Below are 19,572 nucleotides of genomic sequence, written 5' to 3' on the forward strand. Positions count from 1 at the left end.
CGAAATAATCCTTATCCATATTGTAGTCTCCACAGCTATTGTGTAATCGCAGAGTTCTTGTAACTCGGGCCAAACGTTGCGTCAAACGTTGAATAGCCCTAAAACTATCCACATCCCAACACCAAGAATGGTTGCCAAAGAAAATAAGAAAGAACGCCAACAGAATGAGATATGTCGAAGCTTTGATAAGAGAGAAATCTCGGAAGACCTCCAGTGTGACACGATTTATCGTGAGATATGCTGTTGGAGAACTTACCTAACCCAATAAACAGAGCGACCTCGGCCACTTGATGGACAAATATGGTAGCGTATTTCAGACACTTGGCCGTTTCATCGAGTTGGCACTGTTGTTCTCGTTTCGACTTCCTTTGATCAGATGTCTTAAGAAACAGGTCTGCTTTGGTTTATACCATGTGAAGGCATTGATATAAGATAGTGCTAAGGTCCTAAGTGTGCGTATTAGCGAGCAAGCACTCGACGGATAAGGAAAGATATCCATTATGATATTTCGAATTAACAAATCAGATATTGCAAAAATAACAAAGGGAATACCACACTGCCTTTATCCAAATGATGCCAACTCTAGTTGGATCACGTCGGCTGGATAGAAGACGAAGAAGGCCTTTAAACCATAGAGACCCCAACGGGATCAACCATAACCAGGCTACAACAGGAACAGTTATGGAGAAACGATATATTACCGCTATCTACTGAAATGAAAAGCTCGAGTGGTCAGATCGATAATATGAGTGTCACATGGATACGACAGTTTAAGGAGAAGAAATATCCTTGACAGCCGACATATAGAATACCGATGACATAAGAGCTGAGAATGGCAAAGGCATATCTGATTGATAGAGCCCGGGAAATATGAGGGGGTGGCAAGAATGAGTTAGATAACCTTGCCACGCTGAAGAGAACCCCTGAAGATTGCAGGAGACCGCGAGGTACTCGTAAGGGCAAAGGGATTTATAAACGGGGCTGCTTACGCACGATGAAGGATTTCTCATGGTTTTCTCCTCCCCAACACAAGGACCAAAAAAGATTATTACACGTAGTAATTGACTTCGCTGTGCACCCACATCGTCAGTGGCCATCATCTAATCCATTTGACCCATCGTCGATTCCTGTCTGCACCAGACCAAGTCACTCGTTACAATGAGAGAGCTCTTAACCTAGAGCTCTGCTAGACTGGACGAGAGTCTGACTGGCTAATTATGGCTGAACAGAAGGGACGCGTTGTGGTGCAGAAACAACCTGGCTTGCCTGCCACTTCGTCGAAGCACATGCGTGAGAAACGCTTGGTACGCTCGATGACCTACCATAAATACGGATGGAAGTTTTTAATATTGAATGCGGCAGCCGCCACCTACCTGTCAAGGGTGCCAATGTATATGGGTTGCCATGTACCGTAACGTCGCAGCTACATGAACATCTTTAAACCCAGAATCACTGGCCAAGTTGTTTGCTCGGTGAGCAACAACAGGTTCTTGGAGGCTTTTGGCAATCTTTCCTTTCTCCATATCGATGCTGCCAACTCTCCTAGAGGACACACTGACAAAACCAAGACAAACGCCAAATCTCAACAGGTTGGACTACAGGTAGCATTTTGGTGAAAGCCACAGACCCGGAGACAGGCGAGAGTCCAGAATACTTGATTGGAGATATGAGGAAGGAATCACAAAAGGTAACAAAACGGCAGAGTTAGGCAGGCCAGTAAGTATGCTGGTGGAGTCCTTCATGTATTATCAACGCCGGGGGAATGACATGATGTTGGCCCATGACCTCTTGAAACTGTAGTGGAAAGCTGAATGCTGCTTCCAATCACAACAAGTGCTCGACACCTTCCTCTCTAAGACTCAGATCGACACAGTTGTTGTCGGCCGAGTACTGACCGTGGCCTCCTTATCAACTAGAACAACAGCACAAGTCTGCTCCTGTGATCACCATATATATGCGGCCCCCAGTGTACGATCCGATTTCGATATGGCTCTTTGACCTATGGCGCACCTCGCCTCCTTCACTTGCAGCTGCCCCCTTATTTTCCTATATCAGCCCATCTAGTCCGCCATTTGACAACCTGCTCGCCAGTAAAAGTGGTGTTCCTCGAAGTGAGACATGCTGAATTCGCCTGTCTAACCACCTACAGAAATCCCCTTTATAATGCGGAACAAGTGGCTGATAAGCCCGCTCAACGTCCTCTGCGCTTCAGGTGACAGGCTATCTTGATCTGTCGTGTCAAACTTCCTTACGTCCATGAGCCATTCACGCGCATGTCGGCATCATTAACAACTCTAGGAAACGTGACACAGGCGGTGAGCCGTGGAGATTTACAGAACTGCTATCTTGGACAGGATGGGAGGATGAGAAAAAGCCCAAGTTTTTCAGGTTTGTCACCTTCCCTAGAAGCCCTTTCAAGCTTACGTCATGAAGGAGAATAGAGATGTCATAGTCAGTTGCTTACTGGGTTTGTCGCTATCGCACAACGCGTGGCACAGGTACGAGTTACACTGCCGAATGGCTGGGATTTGGAGTTAGAAGGTCATAAAATATGCCTACAGTTGCTGGGTCTCAAACAACGGTCCATCAACGTGAAAATGGGTACCTCAACCAGTGCTCGAGGCTAAAGAAGCAATTCGGACTTTCCATATCGGGGTTTCCGACCAACCCCTGAGTCCAGTCCGACTATATGGCTGGCTTCTATCCCTCTCTCTTAGCTATCCATCGCAGCGGCAACGGCCCGCTGGCCGTTCTCATGTGAAATCTATCTGTTGGACAGGGCTTCCGTCGCTGTCGACAGCAGGAATGCCATTTCCAGCCATACTCTTCTCCGAACCACTGTTAATTCGCCATGGAACAAGGGTCCCAGTCCTCGTCCAATATGCGTTCCGGCCTACACTGTCCCGTAATCTTGCCCTACCCTACTATACCGCTGCCATGGAGCCCGTTCCTCGTTCGCAAGATTCCCGAGGCCTTTCCACCCATGCACCCGATGGCTGATGCAAGATTCTGTAGAAGGGAAACCAAACGATAGAGAGGGAAATCAGACAGCTCATCTTTACCCAGCGGACTGTCCAGAAGCAGAAGCAGGCCGTTACTAAAAGCACACGCAGAAGCATGATGGGCGCCTCGTGGTAGGCTAGAGTGGCGGTCAAGAAATTAACCATCAGACGGAGCCAGTCATGGTAGCGTTGATGGGGTGATGAGCGCCCAGCACAAGTGAGCACAGCGTCGAGGGGAGGGAGGCACAAAGGGGGCTGGCTCCCTACGTCGTCTACCCTGCTGGCTAGGCAGTAGGTCCCTCGAGGTTCTGCCCCAACTCTTCATACGGCCAAGCCAAGGAGATGAATGGACGCACGGACGACTGGGTACATAGAGATGGGCCGAGCCGCAAAGCATGCGTATCGGGGAGAATCCGCTGATAACTTCCCACGTTTGACGTGCGTTTGAGTCAGCCACTCTTCCCCAGACTTGGGACCTGGTCGCCTTTTCTTGGCGCTTAAGAAGGCAACCAGCGGGATGCTTCAAAAGGGACTTGAGAGTGCGAGTCCTGGACTTGCTCGTGCACTTAACTGGTCCGTGGAGATAGCGGTAGCTTAGATAAGGGCTTACGGGCGATAGAAAAATGACGTCGTCGCCAGGCTTTGGGGTGACCACCCCTTAATCCTCATGTCCTTCGAATGGGGCTATGTCGTTTACATCTACACCGCACAGTCTATCTATACCAGCTTCAGGAAGAGCAGCAGTGTTGACAGCTTGCCCTCAGCCACCCATACACGTCCAAATTAAACCTATCAGAGTCGTTGGCCGTAATTTGCTGAAACGAACCATTCTGCGCCGCCCACGATGCTTCTCGGCGCTGTGCAACAGTCAAAGGTGTGTCGGACTGTAAGAAGACGAGGCAACCTGCCGTCGGCCAGACCTGCAGGGTCTGCAATTACCCTTCCACGAGCAAAGCGGATCCAACATTCTGGGGGCGGATCGGAATAGTTTCCGGTAGAAGCTTGGTGTTTTCCTTGAGGAAAGGAGATAGCTACCTATGTAGAAGATGGGACTGTGCCATAACCAATTTAATTTGATGCAAGAGACTTTGAGATAGGTGTGAGTAACGCCCGTGAGAGTAATTGATCTATCAGTATCCATTCCGGGCAAAAAGACAGCGGGATCATTGATTCTTCCCAGAAGCCGAACGTGGTAACACACAAATATGAAGGGCCCAAGGAGACCAAGCAGGGTACAAGTCTAGCCGGGGCAGATACTTAAGACAGGCAAGGATGGTTAGACAGACTGGGTCGGTGGCAGATGATCGTCCGTCTGATCAAGCGTAATCCAACCTCGGTACTGTGACTCTGTTCCCTTGACCCTCCAAACATTGTAAGTGCCGACATCCCGTCACGATGACTGAGCCATAAGGCATGGCTAGAGATGCGGGTTCTCGCATTGGCGGCATCACCGATTCAGTCGGTCATACTGTTCTCTGCGCCAGTTCGTTGGACATATTGACGGTGTGCAGGACCAAATATCTTTGTGACTGTTCAGAAATCGGCCTTCCCTCTACAAGAAAGGCTGAGAAGCTACAGCTGCAATACGTCCGTTAACCTCAATGTCTCCCGGCAGGGACCTTTGCGCGTAAACAGAGACCACAAGGGGAAGTCGAGCCCAATCCCATAGCATCCTGCGGCCTGTTTGTAGAGTGATAGCTGCAGGTAACCGCGGGCTTAGTGATCCTCGAAGCGGCACTCGTCGTCACCTTCTCGAAAGATTCCATGATCGTGACGGATGCGGACGCAAATAGTGGCATGAGTGAGGAGCAAGGCAAGATGAACACATCCAGACTCGATCCCTCGAGCAGGCAACTTGCGCCCTCGGAACGATATCCTGTGGCACCATGTGTGCAGTATTAGGTAAGTAGCTACAGGCGGCGATGCTTCTAAGAGCCATTAGCACAATGGCAACACTGACGGGCTATGGCGCGGAGAAGTTTTACCTACTATCTTCCTGAATACACTTGATGTTAACTGATAGACATCCAACGTGCCAGTCAGGAGAGTGATGATGACAGGGCTATCCCCGGGCGGCCGAGCGACGCGGATATATCCCGAATTTTGAATGGTTTGGAACTTGACAGGTAACCGGGGTCAGGCTTGCAATGTTCAATTAAGTCTTGAGAGAAGCTTGAGATGTTCGATGTTGTACAGAAATAGCCCCGAACTGGCGGGGAAGTCATCCGGAAGCCGGCGGTGAGAATCTTGATGTCACAACCATGCTTGCTGGCTGTTGAACTCAAAGGCTAGTCATGCCATTGACGTGACAAACGCTGCGATCATGATGCCATCCAATCTGTTGAGCCATCTGAAACCGAGCGGATGTCACCTTCCATAGGATGGTTGGACGACTCTTGGGGGTGAGATGATGCCGAGTATCGCCTCGTATCTGGATGGAGGGTAGAGCTTCATTGGGAGTGCCAAGTCAACCAAGCTGACACCGACATTGGAAACCCCTTTCGTGTATAAGAGAGGCTAGCCCATCGTCGAAACAATCAGGCTCGAGCAAAGCATCTCATCCAACTCTCAAAGTCTCCATACCTCAAAAGATTAACCACTTGCTAAGCTAAACCAGACGCCTAGCCGCCAACAGCCGTCTTTTCTTTAGGACAATATGTCCTCCTCCACTTCTCAGAGTCAAAACAGTAAGATGATCGGGCTAAAAGCCATAACGAACTTTTGCTGACAGTGGGTTGTATAGCCACCAGGAACAAAGCCCCCAATTTTAGTGGCGGCAACAACAATGACAATGGCCACGCCAATGGCAACCAGGGTCAAGGCATGACCCGTGATAGGGCCAGGTCGATTCTCATCAGTGACCCAGCAGCATCCAGGCTGAGCGGACATACAGGCATCGACAAGTTCATCCGCGAGTCGGCCCGGGATGCTCCATGGAATCCTATTTGTGGCCGTAGGACATGAAGGATCGGGATCAACGGGTACTAACTGCCGGCCAGGAGAGGATTGACCGTTGAGATTAGACAGGGCAAGTCTGTCGTTCAAACTGATGCCATAGGTGGGTTAGGACCATGTGGCAAGATAGCTTGAGAGGTCGCATATCGTAGGAGTTTATGCATGGGAAGACTGTTTTCCTATGGTCAGATGGTGCTATCTGACTTCGTATTTGTGTTGAACATCGGTATGGACTTTGTCCATTGTTGGATGTCAGATTTAGCTAGGATTCATATGCTACTTCTTCAACTTCTGAGTCAATACTCACCTTCTGCAGTGATAGCAATTTGTGACAGATGTGAGACATCCTGCAGGCCCAGCATCGGAAGTTGGAATAAACTCTGGGTATCGTTATACAGGCTCCTTGGCATCGAGCATGGAAAGGGGCCAGGAGAGCCAGTGCGCCCAACGTGGCCCAAGGTATTGGGAAATGCTCCTGAGCAAGTACGACCCCGAATCGGCGATGTGCCACAAGGCCTTGCTGCAGTCAAGCAGCAATGCCCAATATCCCATAATGGCAATCGCTTCGGGGCGCTTCTGAGCCAGCAGCTCTGTAAACTCATGGGGCACAGCAGCAGGCCTAGCGAAGGGGTCACCCGGTTAGCACTCCGCCCATGTCTGCCTTAGACTTTCGCTACACTTACCACATAAAGACCATCAAATACTTTTGGTTTCGCTCGTCGGCCCCGAGCAAGCTATCGAACCCAACCTGCAGGAAGGCAATTGCCCTCATACAGGCCTCTTTGGAGAGGGGGTTCAGGGTGGTTGTCTCCTTAACCAGACGCTGCAGCTCGCTGCAGTGGGTGCCCTCGGGGGTCGATTGAGAGATATCTAAGGCCCATACTACCAGGTGTCTGATGTCCGACTGCAACAAAAGGTCCCAGGCGGAGACCGACATGGCTTTGAGGCCGCGAGAAATAGACAGAAACTCGAGAAAGTGGGTCAGGAAGATATCAAAATCGGCGTCACGCCTGGCTAGCAGGTCGGCGAACAGATGGCGACCAAGAAGCGAGCAGAAGAGCAGGAGGGCTGAACAGTTCGTCTGGTCAATCTGAGCTTTCGCGGCTGTCCCGTTGTAGATGGAGACAGCCTTGGTTTGCAGTTGAATGGCATGTTGGTGAAAATAATCCGCCCTGTGTGGTTCAAGAACTGCCAGGCGCCGAGCTGAGACGGCGAGGATCTGGTGCATCAGGTAGGGGGCTTCCAGGGCACACTTGAACAGAAGATTCGAGGAGAACTCATGCATCTCGACATTGAGCTCTGGAGCATGCTCCTCGAATTTGAAGCGTACGAGCAGTTCCATGTGCTCCATGTTGACCGAGACATCTGGGATACTCTGGCTTGGGCTTGCCGTGTCTCCCCCTCTCCCTGCAATATCAGGAAGCGGAACGCCGGCAACAGGAGCAGCCTGAGGATCGCTTGAATGAAGAAAGCCAGTTGCTGTGGTAGGTGGGAAGATGGCACTTTGTGATGAGCCATGCCCAACAGGCACCGGTAGTGTTGTACTTGGGATCGATGGTGACACAACCTGGGGTGATAGCGTCGTCGGCGATACCTGGGCAGCTGCCACGAGCTGTGAGGGGTAGCTGCATTCCCTTCCGGAAAGAGTACATATGATGCATTTGGGTCTCTGTTCGTCGCACTAATACCGGCCACTCCAGCAAGCGTGGATGAAGAGCCGGACGGGTTAGACTCGGGAGCTAAGGTGGAGTGGACACTGATAACCGAAAGAAAACAGAAACCAAGACGATGGGATGACTCGCCTTGACATGACGGCGTTTGCACTCTAGGCAACCAGCCCGAGACTTTTTGTGGCTCCTTCGCAGCATCTTTCTACGCTCATCGGTTCCAAGTGTCAAGGAAACTTTGGTTAGGTGATGTTCGAAGCCTCTCCATGACAAAGCTTGAGCTGACGTCTCAAAGGTCTTAACAGAGGAACATTACCTTATCCACGCACGCTTTTAAGTTACAACAAATGAAAGTGAGTGAAATTACATAGCCAAGCACGCTTCACCTTTGCAATTGGCTGCCGCCAAATTAGCTGCTGTGTCAACCAATATCTTGCCCCTTAGGAGCTCAGATGACTAAGCAGAAAGCCACCACAAGGCTGTGGCGCAGTTTCTGGCTCCACTCATTCCTAATGACGTCAGCTCCCAGCAGAGACAGGGAATTTAAGTCTAACACCCACTTCAAAGCTGTACCTCCTAAGGCCTATGTTGAAATCAGCCTGGTAACAAGCCAAAAAAATAGTAAAACCATTTATCGACAGCCTGCAACTGCAGACAAGAGTTGGCAGCTTCAAAGCAGCAGTGTGCCCACATCGTTTCCTCCTTAGGACCGCAGAACGAGCTCTGAACAGTGAATGCTAATCACCTAATTATAATGTCTCTCACGGATGACTTTGCTTTGCTGCACCCCACGCAGGAATTTTTCTATTCACAATGCACCAAGAGTGATCTTAAATCATCACATGCAATTGCAGGAAGCAGCAAGAATTATGTACACTTGCTGTGCTTTCTCAAATCTTGAGCCAAGCACTAGCAGAAAGGAAGTTGTTATCCGAATACCTCTGATGTCTTCACAGATCGTTGTCAAAGACGACTGACTTAATGCAGTAGTTTCATGGTGCGAGCCACTTGTACTTCCATGAATTCAACAGTAATGCTGATATTTGCCCTTCCTTAGGTCAGTCTGATGTCCCTGGTTACTTGCTTATTCCTGCTGCAGAACACTATACAATGGAAACAGCTTATGAGACTTAGCAGCGAGTCCTCTCTTCCATTTCCCCATGGAAGTCCAATAGAAAGCAATTAGCATGGGAATGCAACAGTGACTATGCATACGCCATCGAAAACAATGGCCGTTAAAAAGGATACTACGACAACTCTTGAGGCATCATCCAGTCCAATGACCTTGAGGGCTGTTGCTCACCCAGCAATGCATTGCCATACGATATTTTACCCATAGCTTCGTAGAGCATTGCGCTGAGTGGTCATATACTAGCGTGGGCATCTCAACTCCAACCTCCAGCTCCACAACAATGACCAACACCCGGACTCCTGTCATGACCAGCCCTCTGGAAGTGGTGAACTCCTCTCTCTCATGCGGAATCAGGTCTTGAGACTGGGACCACAATGGATGGGAGGACACGTTTTGGAGAATTTTCCATCAAAGTTCCCAATCATCGTTCACTGGGCTTCTAGCCGAAGGCACTGCTCAGACTACTGCATCCCTTGGTGAGGGGGGGCAAAGTGGGGCCCGAGCGATGACTCCGACTAGGAAGCCAGAGCGACCTCCAAACGGATAAGGAATTGGGTGTTTCCGAAAGCAATGGTAATAACAATGCCCACGAGAGAGTGTGTTCCAGCAGTGAATGCAGTTTGGATCCGAGCATTTGCAACTTCAGGAGGTCAGTCTACGACGGGAAAGAGGAATCGAATTCTGAGATTCCAAACCAGTATACAGCAGTGATCAAGAATCCGTTAGGCTTCACGAGGAAGATCATCACGATGGTCGAGCCTGAGACTATGATAATATCTCTGGGTTTGGGTCGAGCTACGTGTACGGTTCGGACTCAGACTAGCCGAATCCATGATCGTCCGAGATTCTAGGAAGTGCAAGGACATTTGGCAGGCACCTAACATTTAAGATTGCAAGGCATTCACTACCCCACAAAAACCCATCAACTTCCGATCAAGCATGCCTTAAGGGATCGCATAGTGATACGATGGAGTCTAGTCTTTGAGAAGCCGATGGGAGCACAGAGAGACGAGGGTATTTAATTTGACAACATCCGCTTGACTACTACACAAATATCCTAATAATACATAGCACAATGACGACCTGCAGGTCCTATCTCTCTCAATTCCATGTCAAATTCACCGCCATGACATCCAATGCACCATCTGCTCATTTAATGCCTTTGCAGCGTAATCTCACCTGGCTTAAAGAGTCGACGCCAATCCAATGACGCTCCCTGCGACCAAAAGCGTCGTCCGACCCAGATTCAACAACCCCCACAAATCAACCAAATACTTCGCCCCCGTCGCCCACTGCACGCTGACCTCCCCCTCCTCATCAGCCCCAGCCTTCCCCTCAACTTCCTCCTTATCAAACCTCTCCTTCAGCTCTATCAGCTTATTATTCGTTTTCCTCATGAACGCAATCGTATACGGGATGATTCCGATCGTCAGCGCCGCAGCAGCGAGATAGCCTCTACCGGCGGTCCTCCCCGCAGCGGTAGTGAGAAGGACCTTGAGAGAGCCGGCGCGGGATGCGGCGAGCCAGATATATGCTGCAGCGCTGACAACTGAGGCAAGAGGCATGGTCGCAGCACCAAGGCGGTAGGTAGACAGCCATTGGCGAAGCATCACGGGAGTTGGAGACTCCAGGAGGCGTGGGACAAGAAAGGTGGACAGGGTGAGCGATACACCAGTGGAGACGCCTGAGATGAGGATGGCAGCGCCTTGAGTAAGACGGACGGGAGTTGAGTCAGGTGACATGGCTGTAAGTGGTGATCACTTGAGTTCTAGTGAGCGTTGATGGATGAGATGACGGTGAAATTAGAGAGCCGTTTGGCCTGGGATATAAGTTGCCTTGGTGGGGGGAAATGAGCCTCTGTCCGGATTGGCTGGGAGGAAGGCGAACTGTCGGGATCAAAAATATACAAGATCGTCAACGAGATGTAGACGTTTGCGTGGGGGATGTCCGACGACGTCATCTGAGCTAGCACACGCCAAACAGGACGGTCAGGCGGCGGGCCACTGTGTGCCGAACCATCTTGACAGTTTGGCGCAGGGACCCGCTACCAGATCCCCTGAGCGAGTTTCCAGTGGGCGTTCTTGGGTACTGATACGGCTGACCGTAACGCGGTGGGCTCCTGTAATTTGAGTGGGAAATTTAGCTCGCTATTGGGACTAGACATCGGTTAATCTAATGGCCCGACTTCCAATCACAGCTCCTCGTCGGCGCCCATCTGCCTTACATTTTGTTTGCGTGTTGGCCCTCATAAAGCCGCCTTCCCTCGCGACTCGAAAGGCAAGAAGAGGACCAACAAACCAGCGGCAATGAACAACCCCCCGCTAATATACACAGGAACGGCAGTATTCAAATCGGCAAAAATGGCGACGAGCGGCTATTGCATGTCCTGCGTTAGCGGAAGATCCAAGCATACCCGAGGTGGTCAAAGGAACTCTTAAAACATACCGCCATGATTCCAAACACCCGGTTACATGTCGCGCTCAGAGCATTCCCGGTGCCCCTCTGTGGTGTTGGAAACAGCTCGGGGGTAAAGCTGTAGAGCACAGCATACATGATATTGCTGGTGAAGCTGTATGCGCAGTTCCAACCCAGCAAGGCGTTCGAATTCACCGCCGTCGTAGACGCGTACAGGAACGCCCCAGTAAGCACCGTCGCCAACGACAGCGTGCCCTTTCGGCCCAGCTTCGGTTGCTCAACCAGCAGGGCGCCAACAAACGCGCCTGGTACTCCAACAGCCGCGATGATAAGTGAGTCCCGGTATGTTAGGTACGTCGATCCATCGCCAAAATCAAGGCCGCGTGTTGCTTGGATGTAAGGGAGGAATGAATTGTAGAGGGGGTACCTGCCTCGACATCAGCCTTCGGGAAGCACTGGTCTTATCTTCTGTCGACAACCTACCCTAAACCTATAAACGCCCAAATGGTCATCATTAATCCCGTCGATAGAGCCAGCTGTCTTGTGCGAAACAGAGCTCGCACCCTCTCTGCCTTGAGAACCTCGAGCCGACGCCGGAGAGCCGACGACACCCCTCTGTGTATCACATACCCCTCTGGCTCACACGCCCTCAGCTCTTCGACCGTCAGGGTGCTCGTCTTGCCATTCCTTCTGGCTACCTCATGCACAACCTTCACGGCGTCCTCGTCCTTTCCCTTTCCCATCAGATATTTGGGCGACTCATGCATTGTGAACAGCACAAACCGCGCCAGAAACATCAACATCGTCATGCCGCCCATGACAAGCAAAAACCATCGCCACCCCATATTGTCTTTCTTCTCACACCGTGTGTTCGGATCCTCTTCTTGACACGTCATCCTCCCAAGCAAGGGCCACGCGAGAAGTGTGGCGACCACTTGTGCAATTGCCCATGCCGCTGACAGCACGGTGAGCAGGTATTGATGTGAGGCCGGCAAAAATTCGAGGAATATTGCTGAATCGACAGGAAGATTCCCGCCCACACCAAACGACCAAGCTGCGACGAGAACCGACGCAGCCGCAAATGACGATGACCCTGCTGCCACGAGGCCAAAAACTCCCGTTGCGCCTAATGTCAGACTGAACGCCCAGCGTCGGCCGAAAGCGTCACTGCCGAAGCCCCAGAAGAGAGCCCCGAGTAATAGGCCGATGCTCTGACCCAGCGTGAGAAGTGGGGCGATACGAGACGCGTTTGGGGAAGGGCCGAGGAACTCTACTATTAAAGGAGGGAGTATCAGTGATGTCGTGACGGGCCAAAGGTTGTCGGAGGCCCAGCCGAAGGAGATGACAACGAAGAGCTGCCATTGATAGGCACCCATGCCGATTTGTTGGATCTGAGAGTACGTTAGGACGTGCGCCTCTTTAAATTCCGCCACTCCTACTGATCCGAGGGTAATCACCGATTGGTAGGGCCTTACTGCGCGGTTCAACACTTTAGCCTTCTTCTCGTAGACAGGATCGATTTGACCGGATGGGATAGCCGTATCCTCATCCTGAATGGCTACTGACTCGCCGTCTTGCACGTCGAACGGGATAGGGGAATTGCTCAGCCCCAGGGCGGCGTTGCTGCTGCTTTTGTAGGCATTTACCATGGTGACCAACTCGTCCACTGCTCGTTATTGCTACTGATTGAAGAATGCGGGCCGATGGTTGAATTTCCCTCGCTGCCGGGGGGGAGAGGGGTTTGTATTACTGAGAGCGTGTGTACTGTCTGTAAAAGCAAATGGGAGCCAATCTCCCCATCACACAAGTTCGGGCCACAGACATTGTTGCGCCCCCGAGCAGCGCAATGAGACCTAAATTGTAAGTCGTACAGCCTTATGGGTGAAGTATCGCTTTAGTGTCCAGAGGATTGTTGCATTAAAAATGAAAACGCCTTATCAGCTTCATGAGATGAGTAAAACTCTAATGGGAAGGCTAAATCCGGTGTGTGTGTGTTCGGTTGATATGGTGTTCCTGGACCACTGATGTCATCGCAGTCTAGTCGAGAGGCAAGAGCAACGACCAACTAGTGACAGAGCGCCAATGCCCTTCATCTTCAAGGCTAGTACCGACGCAATTTCCTTCCGGGCAACCATGACTGTCTGGACCATTGTCAATCGGTCATTGGTGAACCAACCCCCCGAGAATCGCAGTTGCACTGTTTACATTAAATCCCCCAGACATTTATTAAAGGGGGGTTTCCACGTCAACAGGCTGAATGTGGGGCTGGTAATCCGTATCAGTACACCGTCTCGTCAGATGTATGGCAGCTCATTGAATAGTGATGACAGACCTCGACTTTTCTTCCTAGGTCTATGAGCTTCGTGTGAGAGGCTTTCATGTGGCCTGCGATACCATCTTCATCTTGTAGAAACCCACGTGGTGGTTGCTTTTCCTTTACTTCCGACCGCCTCGACGCCTTTTCGTTGATTCCTTCATCCCTGACCGACCACCCACCTGCTGCGTAAAGACGCATAGGAGACGCGTGCTATACCGCGACTTCTTACCTCTTGCTCTTCCCTCCTCGTTCTCACGTCTGTCCGCACGACATCTCAGTTCTAGCGTTGGAAAATACAATCGACTCGAATCTATGTAGTTGCAACTATGGTTTCCATTAATGGCTGGCTGCAAACCTCGGAGAATTTATATCGCAGTCTCCGAACTAGCTCAATCGAAGAAAGCTTCCACGATCAACTTCGGGACTGGACACTCCGCCGCGCTCTCTGAAGATAAACAAACAGGATGCTGACAGAAATGGCCCTAATTATCTCCATTCGAAATAGACTACATTTGTCGGCATATATCCTGCTATGCCACTTATCTCTCGCTAATCTCACAAAACTTCTGACTGACCTACCTTCTGTTAGCGGCCAAGCATCATGTTTTAAAAATAGAGGATGACGAGGAAAGGGATGGTGATCTTATTTCATCATCATAGCTGACCACTCAGGACCATGAATGGATTAATTTCGGGACTATCCGTTACCAACGCAGCCCAATTTAAGCCTTTCCTTTTTTTTCTAGCTGGCCGTAGAAGGTCTCAAGGACATCCACCAGAGGACCACAAGGCGGTGACCTTGATGCCCTCGTGGAGAAGTTGTGGCGAAATAGAGACAAACGGCTGGATATATGGCTGCTGGAGGAAGGCGATACTGCTCGGCTGGTAACGAGGGAGCAGATGGATTCCATTGCAGCACAGAAGGCGAAGATTACTCTGAGAAATGGCTGACAGCTATCTCCTTGATGATCTCGGGAAAAGGGCGGGAAGTGCTGGGTGGCGATGAGTCTGACTGTGATGAGTCTGACGCAGTGTCTTCCGGTCAGTGGTTGTATACTAATACCTAATGCATTTACCTCGTTTTGTACGTTACACCCCTCCAGTACTGTCTATACCTGCTCTGATACATGATAGACACCGTGATCCAATCTTGACAGAGGACGTTGAGAGCTGTATACAACTGGCAGGTATTTGTGAGAAGACAGTTGATGAGGTTTGCTAACGACATACAGCTTATTAGAATAAGGGAATGAAGAAGAGACAATCTCGGTATGTTCCATACCTATGGAGTTATTGAAGCATATGATGCCTAGACAAAGATATTTCGATCTACGCTCGATTGTTATGAGAAGCATTCCCAAGTAAGCGTAGAGATAGGAGAGTCACTCATGACATTAACCACCCAACTCCCTTACAATACTTGGATAGGAGCGCTTCAAGGCTTCTAGCACCTCTCTATCCTTCCTTAACCGGTCAACTTCTTCTCGCAACCCCAAATATTGGTCCCTTAGTCTCAAATTTTCTTCTAGTAACCTGCCATTGTCAAGCTTGAGCCCGTTTATCTGCCTGTCTCTCATCTTCACGGCGTCTCTCGCCCAAGCCAAACTCTTCTTAATTCCGTTCTGTTTTGCCTCAAACTGGTTGAGACGAAAGCGGATCTTCTCCAGCACCCCAGGGTCAATTCGTTGGATGCTTGGCTTGAGGTCCTGCAGTATCTCAAAGGTAATCGCAGCATCATCATCTTCGGGTCGGGGACTGGCACGTACTTGGTGTTGGGCAGGCAACAATGGATCACGGCTGCGGATTGGCGTCGGAGTAGATGGCAGAGCCTGCTCATGGAACGTCTTGATTCGTTTTGTATTAGGCTGTCTTGTGGTCGATGTATTGGGTGTGGGCAGGTTGTTATACAGAATGCTAGGCCGAGGATGCCTAGGGGTATTCCAAGCCTCCTCGGTGGCCTTGGTCAACTCTATCAGAGCTGTCTCGTCCTCTGAATCTAGGAGATCCACTCCTACGGATTCATCTCCGGCCTTTCGTTTGCCCTTGGTCTGGGCAACATCATAGGCTGGAGGTGACGGGGGCACAACACCAGCTTCCCGGCAGAGGCGGTCCGCTTCTTCTTCCGGCAAGTAAAACATGCATTTCTGTCGTGCATTTGCGCTTTCATCAACTTTCTATCAGTAAAATAAGATCTGGAAAGAAGTCCTCTTAAGAGAGACTAACCACAACCAGTACGAACGGCTTCTACCACCGTCATCCCTTTTAATCTCGAGCTTTATTGCTCTCCGCGATGGTCTACAGGAACCTGTGGCGTAAGTTTGTCAACTGCGGCTAGGCAAAGCACACAAGTGAGAAAAACATGGTAAGAAAATGGTGTTTCCTCCATCGAATTAATCCGACGATACCTCTGAGTCCAGACTGCAAGACCCAGTGAAGAGCAAGATTCAGGGGGTGCGTCAAGAAAGGGAAGCTAGCATACAATACCATTCCCCATTTCTGAAATACCCATGGTTAAAAGTTGGCACTCTCTGTTTATCGTTGGTACTCATTGTAGCCATTCTGAAGACCAACAATTCTATGGCTAAAACAGCAGGCGTGGCTGGGATTCCGGAAAAATTAACCGACTGGCTCTCAGCAGACGGACATGATCAAAAGAGTGACGACTTACGGGGAGGTGGATCGACCTGAAAGTTAGGTTAAGACGGTTGAAGAGTCCCTGTCGCTTGCAAGCCTTATGACTGGAAAGCTTTCGGTTATTGCCTTTTCTTTTTCTTTTTTTTTTTTTGGTCTTATCTGCTCAAAGCGAAAGTGTTGAGCCAGTTATACTTGAGAAGGATGAGGACGCTTTACAGGCTTCGGCTTTAGCTAGGAAAACAGCCTGTATAATCCGACCGAGCAAACAAGCAACCAGGATACTTTTACAATGGTGTTGAGCCGGGGAAAAAAAGGGCTGAAGTATGCGCTAAAGAAAACGGAGAGTGCTTCAAGGGAACCGCATAAGTATTTAACGCGACAAGAGGTGAGGCCTGCCACCCAATTATATAGGACACGTCAGCCGATCATTGAGCGACTAATCCATTTTTTGAAGAGCTCTGCAGGATGCAGAATCAGGAGCTGCATGGATATAGGGTACCTGCTACGTGTCTAGGCGTCTATTAGGGATTTAGTACAGACATGGAAGGGGTCTACTGGCTCTCTCCTGTCATCAACTCACGGGATGCTCAAGTGGCAAGTAGCAGCACGTATTTTCTAGAATCATGTAGTCTACGGGTGCTGTGTAAATCCTGGCCTTGCAGAACATGATATGCCTGAAGTCCTAGTAGCAGCCACAACAAGAAGAAGTCAAGGCTTCTTTCTAACCGTGAGCCTCTGCCCACCAACCAGATACACAAGACAAAGAAAACAAGAGACAGAATCAGCTTGGACTAATGCATTGCCTGCATCTCATCACATTAAAAAAAAAAGGCAAGACTATAACAAGTCCCCTATACATGCATACACACAGGTACATCTAATAAAGCAGTGTTGATAAAGCATTGGGTATAAAATGGGTATACAAGAGGAAACAGTGCGAAGCAGGATCGCTAGCGCAGAAAACAAAGGATGAATGAATGAAGTGAAAGCCAACACTGCGCTAAAAATAAAGGGACTAAATCTCATAGAAGTAATCCTCATCCAGGCCCTCCCGACTGGGCACGATGCCAACGCCCTCGCGCTGCTCGGTGCCATACATATTCTCTAATCTCACATTCAGCAGTCGGATGCGCAAACCATACTCGCTCACCAGCGAGACCAACTTATTCGTCTCGGCCGTGATGGGCGCCTGGTTCAAAAGCATGAGCAGCCCGTCAAGCCACTCCGACGCCAGACTATGGCTGGTCGGGTAGAGCGTGAGCACGGGATGCTCCTTTCCACCTGTCGCGACAACATCTCCGTTGGCAGCGCCGTCAGTCGAGGAGGGATTGGATGGGTCGACGAAGCTGTAGATGGTGATCTTGGTCGTCGGCTTGATGGACATGGTGCCGTCGGAACGGCGCGTGCTCGCGACAGACTCGACGCCGTTAACATCGACATCCGGCTCGGAGCCCGGAGCAGAAACGTTGGATACAACACTACTTATAGTCCCCAGATCGATCTTCTCCGTGAGCACATCCAAGCCAGGATCATATGGCAGTTTCTCGGGGAAATCGGCATAGTGCAGATACCGGCGATTATGTGATAACTTTGCGAATCGCCACGGCTGGTACAGCCGCCTCTTCTGCTGCCCATTGTTGCCGTCTGTGGCGCGCGCTGGCGGCTGTGGTTTCGTAAACCAGCTACCTTGCAGCAGGCACCGTATGCGCTGCTCCTTGACAAACTGGAGCGCCTCGTGCTTGAGCTCCTCGCGCACCTGGTACAGGTGCGGACCCCACTGGTCCTCGAAGGCGTTCTCAAGCATTTCCATCTGCAGCTGCCGCAACCGCGGCGCGTCGTACTCTTGCAGCTCGTCTTCGACTTCGAGCACGTCCTTTGTGCGACTGGCTTGCCCGACGACCTGCTCAATCAACACGCGGACGAGGTCGGCGACCTTGTCGAAGTCGTCGCGCGTCGCGTTGGTTGCTTTCCATAGGCGGAAGAATGCTTGTAGGCCAGCCGTGTGCAGCCGTGACCATTGCAGCAGCAGCGGGCGGAACAATTTGTCGTAGGACTTGGGGTCGCTGAGGGCTAGGAATCCGCGGATATCCTCCGGTTCGGGCTTGTCGACTTCGAAATGCTCGTACAAAATCATGGTAACTGCCAGACTGGCTCTCGCGATCGGACACCGCTCGTTCAATGGGCGTGTAGACTGCTCCAACAGCAACTTCTGAAACCCATCCTCGTTTTTCCTCACAAAGTCGGTCAAATCCATCATGCCCAGGAACCCGGCCGTCTCGAACTCCGATGCAGGCGACTCCGTCTCGAACCCCAGCCGACGCCACTTCTCGGGATTATGCCTCCTGCTGCTCTTTTTCGTCGCATCATCCTCCCCGGCAGAAGTAGGAGGCGGCGCAAGCGTCGTATTCGACGTAGTCGGTGTGGTAGTCAAGGAAGCCACAACGCCGTTCGCATGCCTCCTATCCGGCGCACTAGCCAGATGGAGACCCTTCAGCGCCCGTCTATGCTCAGGCCTCTCCAAATCAACCCTGACCTCCCTCCACTTCCGCAGTAGGATCTTAGTAAGGTTCTGAAACTCCAGCAGCGGCGCAGCCAGGTCCTGGAGAGCTGAGCTCTGCAGCAGATTGTACACCGCGCGAATCAGCCCTAGGTCCTGCAACTTCTTGATGAACTTGCTCCATTCTTCACCTGTGCTGCTGCTACCGCCGGGGGCCTTGCCTCCATGTGCACCTGCCACGTTGTTGGTGGTTCCCCCATAGCCTCCGTCGCCTGACACAGCGTCGCGTATCAGAGCATTGACCAGCATCAAAGCATTTGCGCACAGCGCATGGTCGGCGCTCTGCAGCTGCTGGATGACCAGTTCAAAGAACTGCGGGTAGACCGCGACGGCAGGCTTGAGCGCACGGAAGCCGTATGTACCAGGGGTGCGGATAGCACCAGCCGACGGGGCAATCCGCGAGCCATTCCCAGCCGGGTCAGAGGGAAACACAGGCGGCGGAGCCGGCGGTGGCGGCACAGACTGGGATCTGCTGACGAGGGAGACGAGGATGGACATGGCACCGCGAAGGATGTTGACCAGCGGGTTAGTGACGATGAGTTCGACGACCCGCTCGACAAGCTCGCCCGACCCGGCACCCTCGAAGATCTCCCAGCCCATGTCGACCTCGAGCAGACGGGTCAGGCTCTGCAGCGAGTAAGCGAGGGTGTTGCCGGACGTGGTCATGATCAGACGACGCAGAAGGGCTAGGCCGCCGGAGGAGATGAAGACGTCAGCGAAGGCGGGATCGTTGATAGACGACTGCAGCTTGAAGACGGCCATCTTGCGAGAGGCATCCTCGTCGGACGCAAGGCGCGCCAGAAGCGCGGGGATGTCGGATTGGTCCATTATCGGAGAGTTTGGTCGTTGTTGATGCTCGAGTTCGAGTCTTTCTCTCGCGATGGCGCCGCGGC

General features: G+C 51.2%; 6 protein-coding genes across 6 annotated transcripts; 1 reads left to right on the plus strand and 5 right to left on the minus strand.

Annotated features, from left to right (window-relative positions):
- Positions 1 to 5,658: 5,658 nt before the first annotated feature.
- CTHT_0056070 (uncharacterized protein) lies at positions 5,659 to 5,966 on the plus strand (the record flags this gene model as incomplete). The annotated part of the gene is made up of 2 exons (XM_006695870.1): positions 5,659 to 5,689; positions 5,746 to 5,966. The coding sequence occupies 2 exons, from the start codon at positions 5,659 to 5,661 to the stop codon at positions 5,964 to 5,966; spliced, it is 252 nt and encodes an 83-aa protein (XP_006695933.1).
- Positions 5,967 to 6,347: 381 nt separating this feature from the next.
- CTHT_0056080 (uncharacterized protein) lies at positions 6,348 to 7,308 on the minus strand (the record flags this gene model as incomplete). Its single annotated transcript, XM_006695871.1, has 2 exons — positions 6,348 to 6,576; positions 6,641 to 7,308. The coding sequence occupies 2 exons, from the start codon at positions 7,306 to 7,308 to the stop codon at positions 6,348 to 6,350; spliced, it is 897 nt and encodes a 298-aa protein (XP_006695934.1).
- A 2,632-nt stretch (positions 7,309 to 9,940) lies between these two features.
- On the minus strand, positions 9,941 to 10,498 carry CTHT_0056090 (uncharacterized protein; the record flags this gene model as incomplete). Its single annotated transcript, XM_006695872.1, has 1 exon — positions 9,941 to 10,498. The coding sequence occupies one exon, from the start codon at positions 10,496 to 10,498 to the stop codon at positions 9,941 to 9,943; it is 558 nt and encodes a 185-aa protein (XP_006695935.1).
- A 503-nt stretch (positions 10,499 to 11,001) lies between these two features.
- On the minus strand, positions 11,002 to 12,820 carry CTHT_0056100 (putative sugar:hydrogen symporter protein; the record flags this gene model as incomplete). Its single annotated transcript, XM_006695873.1, has 3 exons — positions 11,002 to 11,130; positions 11,202 to 11,598; positions 11,802 to 12,820. The coding sequence occupies 3 exons, from the start codon at positions 12,818 to 12,820 to the stop codon at positions 11,002 to 11,004; spliced, it is 1,545 nt and encodes a 514-aa protein (XP_006695936.1).
- A 2,062-nt stretch (positions 12,821 to 14,882) lies between these two features.
- On the minus strand, positions 14,883 to 15,626 carry CTHT_0056110 (uncharacterized protein; the record flags this gene model as incomplete). Its single annotated transcript, XM_006695874.1, has 1 exon — positions 14,883 to 15,626. One exon carries the CDS (start codon positions 15,624 to 15,626, stop codon positions 14,883 to 14,885), a length of 744 nt encoding a protein of 247 aa, XP_006695937.1.
- Positions 15,627 to 17,137: 1,511 nt separating this feature from the next.
- CTHT_0056120 (uncharacterized protein) lies at positions 17,138 to 19,507 on the minus strand (the record flags this gene model as incomplete). The annotated part of the gene is made up of 1 exon (XM_006695875.1): positions 17,138 to 19,507. One exon carries the CDS (start codon positions 19,505 to 19,507, stop codon positions 17,138 to 17,140), a length of 2,370 nt encoding a protein of 789 aa, XP_006695938.1.
- Between the last annotated feature and the right edge of the window lie 65 nt (positions 19,508 to 19,572).

The sequence above is a fragment of the Thermochaetoides thermophila genome (genome assembly GCF_000221225.1).
Source record: "Thermochaetoides thermophila DSM 1495 unplaced genomic scaffold scf7180000011820, whole genome shotgun sequence".
In the NCBI taxonomy this organism is placed as follows: domain Eukaryota; kingdom Fungi; phylum Ascomycota; class Sordariomycetes; order Sordariales; family Chaetomiaceae; genus Thermochaetoides; species Thermochaetoides thermophila.